General features: G+C 37.0%; 2 protein-coding genes across 9 annotated transcripts in view; one reads left to right on the top strand and one right to left on the bottom strand.

The window, feature by feature from the left end:
- Window positions 1–18,347, bottom strand: part of LOC129241111 (formin-J) — a 165,250-nt gene that overhangs the window by 112,150 nt on the left and 34,753 nt on the right. Inside the window, exons 1-2 of one of the 8 annotated variants that reach the window (XM_054877289.1) lie at window positions 8,570–8,765; window positions 8,371–8,497 (exon numbers count right to left, since the gene is read on the bottom strand). The exons of 6 other annotated variants lie outside the window; for them this stretch is intronic. The gene's annotated coding sequence lies outside the window, so the exon portion shown is untranslated. Of the gene's footprint in view, window positions 1–8,370; window positions 8,498–8,569; window positions 8,766–18,347 lie in introns of those variants that run through there. One more of the 8 variants, XM_054877287.1, reaches the window with a different exon arrangement.
- On the top strand, window positions 10,908–11,915 carry LOC129242082 (uncharacterized). Its single transcript, XM_054878643.1, has one exon. The coding sequence runs from the start codon at window positions 10,908–10,910 to the stop codon at window positions 11,913–11,915; it is 1,008 nt and encodes a 335-aa protein (XP_054734618.1).

Below are 18,347 nucleotides of genomic sequence, written 5' to 3'. Positions count from 1 at the left end.
GGGGCGACCGCTATTAGAAAAAACGTTTTCTAACATTTGGAGTGTTATGCCCGGAGTTTCGCGCACCAACCAATTCCCCTACGATGGCTGCCATTATAATATTAATATCTATACTACATATTTCTATATATATATCCACACACACCATCCTAATTAAGATGATCCCTTAATTTTACCAATTTGCCTTTTAAATTTTTGCTTAAAAATTAAGCTTAGTTTATAACTAGAAAATGATTCAGAAACGAATGTCTCCATTCAAGTTTCACATCCTATAATGAATATGAAAATTGGTTGCACTTCGATTCGTGAACTAGGCCAATCTACAGCAACCATTACCCAATTCATTCTACTATACTTTCGTTGCAAATTTGAAATCTAGTCAGGTTAAATACCGTCCCTCAGGATCGGTTGTGCTTTACGTTGTTCTATAATAAATGTAAAAAAGAAAAAATTCAATATATTCTTTAGACAGCGCAGACCGCGAAAAAAAATTTACTGTTTATAGACTCAATACAGCATAGAATATAACAACAAAAGTGTGATTCCAACGATTCTATTATGGAACATGTGTACACTCATTCCTTCGTCCAGGAACTGAAAATCAGTCAGAAATATTAAGAACTTTTACCTCAACTAATATTTCAGCGGATACGATTTACTTACAGCCTGCCAAATCGCGAGTTGTTGTGTTTAATACAAACTAAAGTAATTGAGAGTGAGAGTAATAATCTAAACAGATTTCCTCTGTTTTAAAGAACGAAAACCCGATCTTGGGCAGTGTTCCTAGATTTTTTTTTTAACTATAAACTTCTACAAAAAAACTATTTTTTAACTATTTTTACAATAAAAAATATATTAAAAAACGATATTTAAATTGTTTTTTAATTTTAATAATTTAAAAAATGGCGCTGAAGTTGGCCTTCCCGAAAAAACCAAAAAACTTATTAATCAGTAAAAAAAAAATGACAAAATGGCGCGGTTTGAATTTGACACTTAAAAATCGGGTGTTTTTAGTTTTTTAATCAAAAACATAGGAAATAATTGAAATAATAATATGATTCTAGCTATTCAATCATAGCCATTGATGTAGTGAGCAACATATTAAAATTTCAGACGAATGGTTGAATAGTTATTTTTTGACAACACCAGGCCGAAAAAGATCGTTTTGAGATAGATGTGTTTAAAGTTTGAGGTACAGGAGCGCGCGGACCGTTTCCTACCTAGTTATTGGGCTGTAGAAGCTATAATATTGGGAATTCCCGCATGAAAATTTCACAGTATATTTTTAAGATACTAGGGTGATTTTTTAAGAGCTATAGTTAAGTTTTTCAAAAAAACACACGTAAAATTCAGAAAAATGCATGAAATTTTTATTTAAATCGATAGTACAGTCCATATAATTTAATGTTTGAAGATTATTTCATGCAAATGTTGACCGCGACTGCGCTTCAAGGGGTCCATCCGCTTAGTCCAATTTTGGCATACTCTTTCCAATGTTTCGGCTGGTATCTCACATATAAATGCTTTAATGTTGTCTTCCAATGTGTTAATTGAAGCAGGCTTGTCTGAATAGACATGAGCTTTAATATAGCCCCACAAAAAATAATCTAAAGGCGTTATATCGCACAATCTGGGTGGGAAATTGACAGGTCCCGAACGTGAAATAAAATGTTCACCGCACTCGCCTCTCAACAAGTCCAATGTTACGCGTGCTGTGTGGCATATGGCACCGTCTTGCTGAAACCACATGTCATGCAAGTCAAGCTCTTGCATTTTGGGCAAAAAAAAGTTGGATATCATTTCACGGTAGCGCTCACCATTCACAGTTACGTTACGATTCGCAGCATCTTTGAAGAAGTACGGTCCAATGATACCTCCAGCCCATAAATCGCACCAAACTGTGACCTTTTCTGGATACATTGGTAGCTCTTGATAAAAAAGTGGATCTTCGATAAAAATGTGGATCTTCGGCCAACTTTCCAAGAGCTCATTGACCAAAAATTCTGCGTTGCGGTAGGTCGTTCAGCTTCAATTCTTGCACCAGCTGTATTTTGAAAGGCTTCACACCTAAATTCTTTCGCAAAATTTTCCACGTTGTTGAGTAACAGAGGCCGTATTGCTGTTAACGGCGACGAATCGATAATTGATGGTCATCATTAACACTGGCCGATACAGCTGCGATATTTTCTTCAGTTCGCACTCTACGTAAGCGTGTTGGTGGTTTGATGTCCAATAATGTAAATTTGGTTCTAAATTTAGTCACAATAGCTCGAATAGCGCTTCAGTGGGTCGATTAAACTGACCATAAAATGGAAAAAGCGCGCGATAAACTTTCTTAACAGAACAGGCATTTTTATAATAAAATTCAATGATTTGCAAGGGTTGTTCGTTTGTAAGACGGTTCATGGTTAAATTATAGACCAAACTGAAGATGTTTGATAGTGAAACAAAACACAAAAAGATAATAGCTAAAAAATCACGCTTTATAATTTTGGAATATCGAAAAAACAAAAAATCGATTTTTTGAAATTTCTAGGCCACCGGCTTTTTTCAGTTGTTCAAAATTTTGTCCATTCTTCAGCTGCAAAAAAATTCAGCAACGACCCTTCAATAGCAACCAATAAATAAAGGCAAGCATCGAATGAAGACTGCACTGCAATATCAGAGATGCCATAGGATTTTTTTAGTTTGAAATTTTTAAATTTTTTATTGCAATTGAAAAATAAAGAAATTAAAGATATTTTAATTTGTTGAATCAAATCTGAAATCTCGAGATGCTGTAAATTGAGTTATAAGATGATTTTAAATTAAACTACAATTTTCAATTAAAACTACGAATTTCACAACATTGGCGTGGAGGTATTATTAAACCGCTCAAAAAACGAAAGTGCCTTCAAGTGGAACACATAGCTGCATTTGTAAACTTGCGCTTAGACGAGAAATAAAAAAAAAAAACGCGTGGATATTTTAAAATGATATTTGTTTTGATATGATTAATATTTATTGTTAAACTGCTCATAGGCTCAATTTCTAGACGACTTCGAGTGGTAGTTCATGTTTCATGTTAGTGTTTACTCGAATGTAAATGCAATCTAGTTCCCATTTTTTAAAGCCATGTAAAACATATTACGATTTTACTGAATCATTTCGAATCTTAGGCTAGGATTTTAACTCGCACCTTACCAAGTTTCTATATGCACATGGAATCGCTTCCATGTTGTTTTTAGTTTATTCAAATATGCTATGTTTAATACTAATTACAAAATCTTTCGCTAGAATTGACATAAAAATTTCAAGTACTCATTAAAATACAAATTAGGCTTTAAATGAGCAAAAAGCATAGCTGAATATACTCATAAAGTTTCTTGCCGCTTGGAATTCTATTCGGAATCTGTCAACAGTTGTTTGGTAATTTGATATACATTTGTATGTATGTACTCACAATTCGCTCGCTTTTAATGTCGAATATCACTTGCATACATACAAACATACATATTTGCTCTTTGGCTAACTTGTTTTGCCTTAAGCTGCACTTTTGCAGTTTACATTTTGCAGTTTTGTTGCTTATAACTATTAACTTTTTTACATTTTTTTAAAGCAAACATCTTATTTGAAGCAAAGTACAATAATTATTATACCTGCGTATATGTATGTATGTACGTATATTTGTATATGTTTTTTCTTTGATGCGAGATGAATTCAGGTGAAGTTTAGTTGGAATAGCTGCATATCTACCGACGCAACAGTGAAGATGAAAAGTAATTGCAAAATTTTTTATATAGTTATAAATGTTAATATGCACCCATACATACCGACATTTACGTTTTGGTATGTGTGAATGCATGCGCATGTGCATATGCTTACGAAGGCAAGTTGAACTTACATAAAAGGCATCTTGTATTTTATATTTCAATGTCAAGCAACAGACGTAAGTCAGTGAGTAATAGATATGAGCTTAAAGACTTATATAAGTTAGCAAACGAATCATTGCTGTGTTAAATTGCCTGCACCTGTTGTTTGTACAATCTTTTTTGCAGAAAAACAAAAACAAACAATAAAAAGCGTAGGAGATGCTAGAAGTTTGGTGATATAAAAACTCTATATATTCAATACGTCTTTGGATTGGGTTTGGTTAGGTAATACTAAATATTACGAGCTCACAATAAATAGTATTAATACATATATTACATACATATACTATACATATGTACGTGTAAGTAAGTAGGAAGCTGCTAAAGCGTCAAAATTAGTATTCGATGCCTCACAGCTAATATAGATATTTCCAGCTGAATAAATTTATCGTTGGCATTTCTTATTCGATTGCTTATACTCATACATCAAAATAAAATCCGACGATGCACTTAGTTGCTAACTAATTCCAACCGTTATTGCCAATATAAGATGACCGACCACGTGAACTTCTCCGGTTGATGCAAAGTGTTGCGCCATCCATGTCGGTGCCTAGATTATTCCATAGCTTGCCTGGCATGGCCAACTTTTCGCGCTGTTGCATACCATTCACGATATTTCAATTAATTTGCCCGATTATGTCCTGCAGTCATATTTTGTTGTATCCGCAGAACTGTACCCTTTGATTATGCTTCATTAACTTCGTATGCGATCGCAATTGCAACAATCCAATTGTCTGCTTGACTTGTAGCAACAAATCGACATTGAAGGTGCTGAAGCTGCTATTAGTACAGTACGGGTATATTTAGAGGTAGTGGTACTGCTGGTGAGGGTGCATTGCTTTTTTTTTACTTTGCGAGCGTCGTAAATCAATGTCTGTGATAATATCGTGTAAGACCACAACGACTTGTATTTCAGCAATTTTGATTTATTGTATGTATTACTTTAACTATTTCAGTACATACATAGGCATGTACCAAACTTATATATGTACATACATATGTACCTTGCACGTAGTAATATTTGATTGAGCGAATTGCAGGCGGATATGCGGAGTCAATAAATCAAGAAACGTATGTAAGTTAAATAATATACAAACTGCGATTACATGCAGCTGACTTACATATATTTAATCCTTATAACCTAAATACGAGCACGAGCATCAAGTGAATCACGCCATTTAACAGTTTGAGTGCATTACGCCAACTTTTAATGCAGTTATGCACATACTTTATTGTGGGCTAGGCTCTTTAATATGTTCCCTAACATATTCTGCTTTCTAACTGTTGACTAACAGAGACTGTCCACTAAAATTAATCTTAAAGAAAATTTTGGTTTGATTATACTATATAATACATACATACATACATGCAACTCGTATGAATGGTATTTTGAGAGACGCTCAAGAATGGTAAAAACAATATTGCGTCCATCAGAGAGTGCGTTACGTCGAATTAGCTGATTTGTGCAATGTAGCCAACCATTTGCTCTTCGCAATATAGTTAGTGCTTTTTTACACCCAAAATGCGAAAATTTTCAAGTTTGGTGTTTGTTTTGTTTTTTTTTAATTTAAAGCTACCTAAACTGTAAGTTAAAAAAAACTGTATTATTAAACAAAGGAATGTTAAAAAAGGTAACTCTTGGAAGATTTTAGTACTAATGAAAAATTTTTTGGTTCTTATAAAAATTGATATTTTAAAAGTGGAAATTTAATTTTTTGCGCCTTTTAAGTTTATGCAAGAATATTAAATCTTTTTCTCTCAACTCTTCTTAAATTGAAAACCTTTTTACACATTTTAAGAAGCGTTTGAATTTACCGAATGCGAATTAAAACATTAGAGGTCTTCCGGTCCTCAATCCTTTAGTGGGACAAGAGATTTGTTCATAGTAAAAATAAGCAAAAATACCAGAAAATACTGAAGAAACCATAACGACATTTTTACAAAAAGAGTACCTTTTCTTGTTATGTAACCTCAAATATAGCAAAAAAGTCGTTTCCTTAGCACCAAACTCATCAATTAAATTGTATATAACCATAACACATTTATTTAAAAAAGGCAAAATTTAAAGACAATTTGTCACGCATTCAAAGTTCTTTAGTAATTCAATAAAAATTTGGTATTTTATTTTCTTTAAATGGGCATTTTAGTATGTTTTTATATCCAAAGCTAGGCAACACAGCCGTAGCGAGAGAGAGGTTTGACTGCTGAAAGGAGAAGAACACCAACAATAACCGCAATCGCGAAAAATGAGACCAGATATTGAAAAAATATAAAGCTAAATAAAACTGTGTGAATTATTGAACTAATTTGTAAAAAATTTATATTTCACAAAATTAGAAACATTACATTTTAATTAGAACACGCTAGAAAAATGTCATGAAGAAAGTACTAAAACTCCGAGACTAAATAAAAAAAAAAATGCTAAATTAAGTTACGAAAATGGTAATCTGGCCATACTGATGCTAATACGACGTCACTCATTGTCAAATTTGCTGAGAGCAAAGTAAGCATGATAGACACCCATTTAATACCGAATATTTTATTCAATATTTTTGACGTTCAAGGCATTTTCATTAAAGGTGGTGGCACTAGACCAACAACAATATTTTGTACGTTTGATTGTCACGGCAAAGTAGAAAACAAAGAATGAATTCGCCTTGTTTCATTCTATGCTACCAGCCACATGGACACGGCGAAAGAAAAAAAAAAAACAAATCAGCTGATTTACCGATACAACCTTGAATAGATTCGTCTTGTGCCGTTCCTATATTGAATGAAATGTGACAGTAAAATCTATTTTTGAAAGTACCTAATTTCTTATTTAATTTTAGATACCATCAAATAAATATTTTATGTCAATGCGAACCCACACAAGGTAACTTCGGGGTAGCAGCTGATTTATTTTTTCTTATGATACATATACATAATCTTATCTTTAACTAATTGCGATTTATTTTCTGGTAATATGTTGAATTTATTCTGCCTCGTTCCAGGGCTATACAATTTTCGAGTTCTTTTCTCCACATATCTATAGAAAGCATATCTAATAGAAGCGTCTTGACTTCGCTTGCGGTTACATTGAATACTAAGCCGAATGAGACATTAAAGAGATTGAAATGCCATTAGAACTCTAATAGAAAAGCTTAGCGTGCTTAAGGGGTAACACCACTGTACACGCGTAAAATAAACACGATTTTTAAAGAATTTTTTTGTATAGAAGGAAAGGGAAAACAATCACTCTGATTTGGGAAGTTATTACTTATATACTAAATTACAAAACTACAAAGTTTGATCGAAAAATTTTACAAAATGGCGGCATAGGAGACATTTTTGTAATGTGGTTTCTCTTGAAAGAGCTCCGCGGCACGCAGCACAGAGGGTGCAAATTTTAATCTGGAACAAAGAAACATTTTTTTCTTAATCTAGATAAGAATAGATAGAGAAACACGTAGGGGATTTAAAAAATGTTTATTTTTGTGGAATTAGCAAGCATTTGAAGGAAAAAACTCTATTTTGGACTAAAAAAACGGCACTTAAATAATTATAACAATCGTTTAAATTAATCTATCGAAAATCCCCTACGCTCTTCTCTTAAGAAGGTTATTATATAGACGTAGTGAAAAACCTGAATAAAAATATTTAAAATTGTTTGAGTTATGCTGCGTGCCAGTTTCAGAAAACGTGTTTTGAGAAAAACGCGTTTAAAATTTGGAAATTTGGAGAAGTCGTTAGGTAGCAGTCACTAACGCTTGGTTAAAAGCTTAAAATATTTATGAAATAAACTTCGGTAACGTACAAAACTTTTTGTTCTCTATTTTAAAAGGTTCAAAGAATTTTTTAAGCTTATAAAAAAAAATCAATTTTTTGAAATTTCTACAGTGGTGTTACCCCTTAAGCAAGGCGCAGTACCAAAAAAAAAGGATTTGAATTCCAAAGCAATATTCACAGCTGTTCCTAGAGAATTATTTGGGTAGTGAAATCACATGTATTACGCATTCCAATTAATTGGGTCAAATAATTGTTTATAACAGATGTGTACTGTTAAATAAAAAACAAAATAAAATGCTTGCTAAGATGTGAAAAAATACCAGCTGGAATGCTTTTTAACCCCCCATCAGCAAAATTTTCAATTTTTTTAATTTGCATACGAACATACAAAATATGTATGCAAATCAATAAACGTCTTTTCAAGTATTTCTAGGTATACACAACAAACTATATTACTATATTACACAAACGCGTAAACCTACAGAGAATTGGGACAAAGCCCACAGTTGACATTAACAACCCAAAGATATTGTACAAGGCTAAGAGGCACAGTTACAATGTGCCAAAAATGGGATGGAATTACATTGGAAAACATTTGGTATTACGCTGTGACAGCGTTTGTGTTATGACAATAACCGTTAGCACTTAATAAGCCCAGGATGGCATGTATTACGCTGAGATGACGATTTACCTGCGTACTCAATCAGAATCGCGTAACGTGTAGATTGAGGCAGCTAAACGATTGCGGTTGTGGTTGTGGTTGAGCAACGGATATCCGCGGACGTGCGTTAATTTTTGAAGACTTAGCGCACCCTGTGCTGATAAATATTACGTGAATGCATAAACTTGTGTATTTGTTTATGTGAATAACTATGTATGTGCATACATACATTTTGTAGGCATAATTTGTCGTTTGTTTTGACGTTAATGCGCTGCGGTGATGTTGACGCTGCTTGCTAGCACTGACTTTGCTGGTGTAACTCACGTTGTGACGCATGCGCATTTCTCCATTTTCGGCACAGCCTTTTCTCTGCATTGATTTTAGAGTTGCACATTTTTTCAATTTGAAATTAAAATAATTGAAAACTGTAGAAGTAAAAATATTTTAGGTTTAGACAGAAAAGGCAATAGTCAATAACTCATTGAGGTCACTTTACATATTCGTACTTTTGGACAATTACGGAATAAGTAATTGAATATTGGCATTTTTTTTTTATTAAATGGAAATGTAGAGCTATGCGTAAGGGCGTGCGGAAATTTGCTAGGCTCGTTTTGGAGGTCAAGAAATAATGAAGTAGTGGGCAAGGAGACAATAAATCTCTTGTAATTGAAAAGTTTTTCTTTTAATAATAGAATATTGGCATTCGTTTTTTTATTAAATGGAAATGAAGTGGTAGATATAAGGGCGTACGGAATTCTTGTTCATTAAAAGAAATTTACTAGGTTAGCTTTTGGAGTTATGAAATAATAAAGTAGTGGGCAAGGAGACAATAAATCTGTTGTAATTGAAAAGTTTTTTTAATTTGAATTATTCAATGTGTAAATAAATTTCTGACAAATTGCTAGAAGTTTAATTTAATTCAATTGATCACTGAAACTGTTGATGAATTTGTAACCTTCTATTTGACATATAACTGCGCTATATTTACTCGTGCAATGAATGGTGCCGCATTATCTCTATATACATACACTTGCGTTCACAATAACAGTAGATATATTGCAAAGTTTTGAGTATTTATTAATTTTTTATTTTATTTTTCTTTTTGTTGCTTTATTAAAAAATTTAATTATATTATAACGCAAATTCTATAAGATGTAAAGTTTCAAACTTTGTACAAATTTCAAAAAAATCATCAAAATTTCAAACTGTTTAATCAAAATCTTCCGAAAAATTTCAAGGATGCAGTTTTATAGCCCCGTGATTTGTAAAAACAAATAATACGATTGAAAGCAGTATACAAAATCAACGAAATTTTTGATCAACTTCAAACTTGCACTTTATTATATAATATAAGAATTTAATAAGCTATAAAACAGCATATCAAAAATCTTTCTAGAAATGCTAATTAAAAACCGTGGAATTAAGATGGAAGGTTTGTGAAATGTTTGTTATTTAAAAAAAAGTTTAAAAATAGGATTTATATGGGATTTCTAGAGAAATGAAACTAATTTTAGAGAAAAATAATGAACATAAGAAAACAAAAAAATTAGTCAAAACTTGTCGAAATATTGAAGTGATTCCCTTGGTGACGTGCCCATACGTACAGCCCTTCCATATTAAATGCTCGATTTGTTCAAATCTTTTACATAAGTTAAATTCTGGCTCAAATTGACTTATATGGAATTTTTTCCACAGAACATATGGAGTTTGTAAAAATAACTAACTAAAACTTTATATACTCGTAAGTCAAAATTTTCTGATCCGATTCGCAGATCACATTGGAAAAATTAGTTGTTGTGACGTAATTGTAATTGACGTGCCTGAGAGAACAATGAATCTCTTCTTTCAAATATGTCGTACACTCATCAGCAATAACTAGATATCAATAGATATAAAATAGAACTCAGAACTCATTATATCTATTATCTGGAATCGAAAAAACGAGAATATGACTCTCACAGCAGATAAAACTGTCATTGAATTGGGAACAACACAATGAAATTATGTGAGTGATAAAGCTAACCGGCAAGATCGGCTCCTTAAAAAATAGTTGCTCTAGTAGGGCATCTCTCGCAAGAACTCACCCTTAGTGAAGCTTATAGACCGAAGAACGGTCGGAATACTGGTTTTTTGTGAGTAGCTTTTCGTATAGTACGCGTATTGTATATTCCAGGCAGAGATATACTACAGCAGGTGGTGCAAAATTAATCATTCCATTTTATTTTTTAATAACTTTTTTGATACATAAAAACCAAAATAATGGAAATCTTTATTCTGACCTTTACACGATCCATCCCTTGGGGGAACCTGTTATCCCTATAGGGCGCGTCCCCAGGTGGTGGATAGGGGAACGCCTCCCAGATATGGAAGGCAGGAGAATCGGTCTCCCGCGAACCACACAGGTCGAAGACGTAAACTTCGTTAAAAAAACTCCCTCAACCCAAGGTGTAACGCGACCCGTGCCTATTGGGTGGGTTTGGCAGCCGGGGGATAAAATTAGGCTGTCTCCTAACGGAGCCCTCCTGATATCAGGCCGCCTCAGGTTGTAACGGTGGCCTTACCATGGTATGGGGCGCTGCCATGGCGGACCGTTTATTTCCCCTCCATCCTCATTGGTCACCGCACATGGCGACATGGGCAGCTCTTTGGAAGGGCAGGTGACCGTAAGAAACAGACAAATGAACAAACAACAAAAAAACAAAAAATCGGATAACGCTACCAAACGGGCAGACAAACAGACGGACAAACGGACTGACACAAAGACAAAACGAACCGACAGTCGGACAGACAAGTGGACGGACCCAATGACAAAACGGACAGACAAACGAACGGACACAATCGAGCTGAGGAAGTTGGGAACTCCCTCAGAGGACGAGCTCTTGGCTTCTAGTCAAGAGACAGTTGATGACAAAGCTGTGGGCCACAGCACGCCATCAACTATAAATCAACCGATCACATCCGCTGATGCCAAGGGGCAAAAGCGTCAATACCCAAAAAAAGGCCCGTCTAGATATAAGCTTTACCAGCGGTCTCTAGCTATTCTCGGCAGAATAAGCAAAAATGAGGCCGAAGGTAAAACTCATCCCAAAGATGCGGCCGATAAGGCAAGGTGCCAAAAGGTGGTCGATGAGTACCTGGCGTTCCAGGCCACCCAGAAGGCAGAAGCCGTAAAACGCAATCGTTCGCAGGACGAGGGCTGTAAAACTGCGAAAAAGCACAAGACGTCTCACACTGCTCTGACGCCCAAACCAGCCAAACGCGCGTTTAACGAGGTGGCACGGGATCACCTGCAAACGGCGTTGGTGGACGAATTAACGAACCGCGGTAAACCTGCGTTAGAAAGGTGGTCCGAAATCGAGGCACGGCTGTCTCGCATTGTCGTTGATCACGTCATGGCAAGCCCGGAGGGTCAAGTGCCAGGTTATGATTCAATGGAGGTGGTCCGTGGATACAGGGTGATCAAATGCGACGATCAGTTCTCTGTTGATTTCCTTCAAAACGCTATTAGCAAAATCCAGAGCGACTGGGAAGGTTTGAGGCTCAAACTAATCCCAGCCAGTGAGATCCCAAGATGACCAAGGGCTCGTATCTGGATACCGAACATGGAGTTCGAAGCTAAGCAGTTAATACCATACCTGCAAGCACACAACCGCACTGTTCCAATGGATGACTGGAGTATCATCAAAGCGGAGGCTCCGCAAAAGAACAGTGTGTCCTTCCTTCTCCAAATCTCGGAGGAGAGTATTGAGCCACTGGGAAAAGTGGACAACAAACTTCGGTTTGGCGTGAGGAAAGCGCATCTGAAGTTATTCCGTTCTGCAAATCCGGAGGATGAGCAGGACGAGGTTGACGACGCTAATGAGTTGCTCATGGGCATGCAACTGGAAGAAGCCGGGTCCACCCAAAACGATGGCGCTAATGAGCAGCATACGGGCATGCAGCTTGACGCCCCTAAAAACGACCAGTAAGTATGGGTCTCAAGGTTGTCCAGATCAATCTGCAGCACTCCAGGACTGCAACGGACAACCTAGCCGTTCTCCTATCGGAGGAGGACGTAGACATCGCACTGATACAGGAACCCAGAGTGCGGAGTACTGAGGTAAGCGGATTCTCTCTCAAAAACTACAACTTGTACTATAAGCGGACCCAGGGTAACCCCAGGGCATGTATTGTAGCAAAAAAACATCTAAATGTATTTTTAATCCCATCCTACAGCTCATCGGATGTGACGGTCATCGAAATGGAGGCTACTGACGGCGTCAGGATCAAAATTGCCTCCATCTACATGGCACACGACCAACCAGCACCACCTGACGAGGCTCGTAGGCTTGTGCTTGACTGCAAAAACAGTATCCTGCTACTAGGATGTGACGCCAATGCGAGGCATACCCTATGGGGGAGTACCGAAACGAATGATCGAGGTGAGTCCCTATATGAATTTATCATCAATACTAACCTAACAGTATGTAACAGGGGTAATACCCCGACTTTCACCTTTCCAAGCACGGAAAGCTTTAGAGGATGGGCGGAAGTAATAGATGTGACATTACTGTCTGAAAATACTTCAGTGAGGGTAGAAAATTGGAGAGTCTCAAGCAAAAAGTCCTTTTCGGACCACAGCTGGATCCTCTACCACCTGGATCTTGAGGTAGATCCACCCTTACCATATCGAAACCCACTTAGAACAAACTGGAAACGGTTCAAAAATGTAGTAGGGAATAGGATAGGAAGGATTCCGATCCATCAAATCACTCTCGCAGAAAACATTGAGAGTAGGGTCACAACATTGGAAAAGACATTCAGTAGGGCCTACAAAACGTCATGTCCAATTAAATATAGCAAAAAATCCTATCCTCCTTGGTGGAGCAATGAGCTCTCAAAATTAAGGGAAGAAGCCAGATCAAATTTCAATCTCAGCTACTCAACAGGTAATTGGCAGTTGTATAGAGAAAGTCGGAGACAATACAAGAAGGCAATCAGGGCCGCCAAGAAAGAGAGCTGGAGAGATTTCTGTTCTTCTATCGAATCTACCAGAGATTCTGCGAGACTTAGCCGTATTCTGTCCAAGGATCATTCAATGGCTTCTTGGGTCAAGAGGCCGGATGGCACTTGGACTTCTACGGCGGAAGAGTCTCTAGAACTTCTTTTAGATACACATTTTCCGGGATGTAGCACCCATGACAGTGATGCTGGGAGAATCCGGCGGAGCCGATATGACCCACAGCATCTTGTCGATGTAATAGTTACGAAAGAGAAGGTTGCATGGGCAATCAAATCATTCTCACCTTTCAAATCTCCAGGCCCTGATGGGATCTTTCCTAAGATGTTACAGGAAACTCTTGATAGTATTCTACCATGGCTAATGGAAATTTTCAAAGCGTGTCTAAATCTAGGTTATATTCCAAACAGCTGGAAACTTGTTAGGGTCGTCTTCATACCAAAGGCAGGCAGAAGAGGACATGAATCAGCGAAGGACTTTAGGCCGATCAGTTTGTCGTCCTTCCTTGTTAAAACTTTGGAACGGCTTTTAGATATGCACATTAGAAGTTCGCTGGAGAGCTTTAGTATATCAACTGCACAACATGCTTACCTCAAAGGCAAATCGACGGAGACAGCGCTTCACGAGGTAATCCGAACAATAGAGGGGTCTCTAGTAAACAAACAGTATACGATAGCAGCTTTTCTTGACATAGAGGGCGCATTTAATAACGTTAGCACGAATGCTATCCAACGGGCGTTAATAGACTTAGGGGTGGAAAATTGTATCACCAATTGGATCATCTCTATGCTAGAAACCAGGATCATTAGAGCTAATATGGGTAACATCAATATAACTAAGAGAGTCCACAGGGGTACTCCACAGGGGGGAGTACTATCTCCACTTCTTTGGTTATGTGTGATTAGCAAAATCCTAATAAAACTTAATAGAGGAGGGGTAAAAGCGGTGGCGTACGCTGATGATGTGGTGCTAATGGCGTCAGGACTGTGTCCTAATACGATCAGTGGGATCATTCAAAGGGCGTTAGGCGAGCTTAATTCTTGGGCAACAGGCTGTGGCTTAAGTTTAAACCCGCGTAAAACAGAACTCATGCTCTTTACCACCAGATACAAGGTACCAAGCTTTACCCTACCAAATATTAATGGACAAACCCTCTCACTTTCACCCAGTGCAAAGTACTTAGGGGTAATTTTGGACTCCAAACTTAGCTGGAAATTAAACGTCGAAGAACGGGTAAGGAAAGCTGAAATTGCTCTATATGCCTGTAAACGTATGCTTGGAAGAAGATGGGGTCTTCAACCTAACCATACATTATGGTTGTACAAGGCGGTTATACGACCAATTTTATCGTATGGTTCGGAAGTTTGGTGGAAAGCTCTAGGGAGAGATTACAACATCAAATTACTCGGCAGAATACAAAGATCAGCCTGTGCAATAACGGTCGGCGCAATCAGATCATGTCCTAGGGAGGCTCTGAACGCACTGACACACGTTATTCCAATAGACCTACATATTAAGAAGACGGCAACCATGAGTGCATTTAGGTTAAACGAAGCGGGCCGCTGGAAAGAAAACACTTATGGTCATGCCAGTCTACTATTGCGGCAAACTCAGTTAACCTCGGTGAGGACTGACTATATCGTCCCGACGGTAACATTCAATAGGAATTTTGCCACTCTCTTTCCATCTAAGGAAGAGTGGAATAAGGGATTCTCATTAAACAACTTCGACACTACAGTCTATACAGATGGTTCTAAAATGGATTGTGGTGTTGGAGCTGGTATATATTCTCATAGACTTAAAATTGAAAAATCTGTGCGCCTCCCCAATACCTGCAGTGTCTTCCAGGCGGAAGTACTGGCAATTGGGGAAGCTTGTAGGCTACTAATCACAGACTTCTCTTTTAAGAGCAATATCGCTATTCTCTCGGATAGCCAAGCTGCAATCCAGGCACTGGATTCAGCGACTACAACCTCAATGGTGGTGGAACAAAGTAGGAATAGCCTTTCCACCTTGAGCGAAAAACATAATGTTACCTTAATCTGGGTCCCAGGACATCGGAATATTGAAGGTAACGAAAAAGCAGATGAACTGGCAAGAGGGGGATCTGCCATGAATAACGCTCTTGCAGAACCGGTATTCACACCATTAGGTGCAGTCAAGAGTACAATTTCCCTAAAATACTTTCGAATGGCGGAGTGTAGATGGAGGGGCCAGACGAAATGCAAAATCAGCAGAACGTTATGGCCCACCTACAACCTTAAACAATCATCAATATTGTTAAACATGAAACGACGGGATGCCTGGAGACTAACGGCAGTCATAACTGGCTTTTGGTCTGTCGGAGAACAGGCAGCCAAAATGGGCATCCCTCACAACACATACTGTCACAGTTGCAAACAACCGGAGAAAAAGGAAACAATCTTCCATTTCCTCTGTGAATGCCCTGCCCTATGGAAGGACAGAATGTTAACCCTGGGCAAACCGCTGTTCGAGGAGCTCGAACAACTGTCTGGCTTAGAGGTCAACAACCTAATAAGGTTCCTGAACCCCACAGACTGGGTATAGTCATGCCGTAAATAACAAGTTGGTAACGAGGATGTGGCAACAAAATGGTGCGGAAGCGCTAGTTGGATTCAGGATGAATCACCACTCTAACCAACCAACCAACACGATCCATCCAATGCTTGTCTGTCAGATGCCACGGTGATAGACGTACGACGCCATTTGCAAAAATTTTAAATCTTCCGATACGGTCATAACGTAGCATCAAAGCTGCGTTCTTTGTTTGATCAAAATTCAAGTCGACGTATGTACGTAAACAAATATCGAAGATTTGCGGTCCGTCTTGTAAAACGTCAATATGAAATGAGCATACCAGCACATAATGGTGTTTCGTGAAGCTAGAAGGAAGACAATCGCGCGACGAAAGTGATTTGATACATCAAAATTCTCAAAATTCATTGGATTTACAAATTTAAGAGTGGAATAAAAATTTTGATAGAATAGAAATTTAATTTAGGTTTATACCCCCTGAATATACCACTTATGATATAAGTATAAGTACAGTTAGAGCACAGGTCCTTTGACCAGGTTTATATTTACTAGGTTCGAAGGGCAGCACAATCATTTCTGTAGTAGTTTTGTTTTCTTCGTCCAGAGTTCCTTTGCGTAATAGCCCATTTCAATCATAAACTTATATCCACTTACATTAAGCCAGGGCGATTTTGCAACCCACAACGCGCCGTCGAATTTATGGTTTCTCTTGTTATTAAGAATAAAATATTCTTTTACGAATTAATTCTAAAAGAAATTTCGAGGTTCCAAAGTTAGAATTTTATGGAACACGTTTTGTTTATAAAGAGTTGTCAATGCGCAATAACTGACAAAAAATAACAATCAAGCCCTTTTGATGCATCAATTTCATGTAAAATTTTCTATTTAAACCAAACATAAAGTTAGAATATAACAAGTTGTAATCATCACTAAGATATGGTCAAGTTTTGTTTTTGTGATCTGTAAATATAGTTGACAAATTATAAACAGTTTTATGCCGCCTCCGCACGGCAGATGTTTTTTTACGAGGAGCTTTTTTATGATAGAAATATACTCGATGGTTTTCTATCATTTGGTGTTTCGTATCTACAATGGGTTTTGAACCTGGGCTTCATCGAATAATAGTCACACATAAAACCTATTCGGATAATTTTCATGAAATTAAAGGTGCTCGAAAGTGAACATCTTCAATTTGCTTTAAGAAAAACACCTACAAAGATGCTTACTGTACTTTTGCACACATACCTTTACACTGGTAAAAGTAATATACTCTCTCCACCTCTCTCCTTCTCTATTTAGTTCAAACGATCCCACTTCTAATTGATCACTTGCTTGGCCGTGCCATAAATTTGTTTTGTATCCAAATTGATTTTAATTGAATTGCGGTTTTTTGTTTCACTATAGTTCGCTTTAGTTTGCTGTTAGCTGCTCACAGTGGCTACGGCAGCTTTGTCTTCCCATTTTCGTGTGTGGTGTACGGTTCATAACTTGCCACTTGTGACTCCATTAATGAAATGTCGCTGTGATTCTCCTTAACCGCATTGCTCTCAATAAGAATGTCTGGTGCCATTTTGGCTTCTATGCACATTTTTTTAAATACATTTCATCATAGCGGAAAACTAGAAACAATGGAATTTTGTGGTTCAAGTACTTGCTTATTTAAGGGCATTGCAAATTGATTTCGATTTTGTTCACTTTGTTGAGGATTTAGATTCTATTAAGTAAAGTAGCAACACTTTTTGGGTTTGTTAGTATTTGAGGCTGATGTCAGTTGGTTTTTTCTTATTAATTTGCTTACGTATGTAGATGTTGAATGCTATAGACTTCATGCATCGCATACATACATATTCACATACTTGGAGGCGAGTTAAGTAAGTTGAATTTTTGCTTCCGGTATAAGGTTGTGGAATTGGGCTTCCACTGATGCATTTAGCGATAAGTGTTAGGAATATATGTATGCATGTATAATATGTACATATACATACCTAAACATACATATTTATATACAAGGTGGTGCAAGACTGATCAAAATAATTTTTTTTTATTTAGTAAAAAAACTATGCGAAAACAAAGTTGGATGATTAATTTTGCGCCGCCTTGTACATACCTGCATGCACATAAATACATATGGTATGTATGCGTGAAGCGAGCACACAAAACTGTTTGCTTTTTACTTTAGCTCATACATACATACGAGTACGAATATGTAGGCACGCACAAACTACTATTTAATTAATTAATCATTTTTTCCGCAAATTGTTAAGTACATACACGCACAAAATTGTCTAATCGTAAAAGTACTTTTAATGTACCGAAAATACGCAATTACTAATCACGTCTGCGTAATATTCACACTTCCCAAAATTGCTCATTGTGTAGGCATAAATTATAAGTACTTAAAGTAGCGATTTATTGTGCGGATTTATGTAGCGAATTAGTCGAACAGCTGTCG

This window comes from Anastrepha obliqua, chromosome 3 (genome assembly GCF_027943255.1).
Source record: "Anastrepha obliqua isolate idAnaObli1 chromosome 3, idAnaObli1_1.0, whole genome shotgun sequence".
Lineage (NCBI taxonomy): Eukaryota > Metazoa > Arthropoda > Insecta > Diptera > Tephritidae > Anastrepha > Anastrepha obliqua.
Note: the sequence above shows the minus strand (reverse complement) of the source record. Positions and strands in the feature narration are given on the sequence as shown.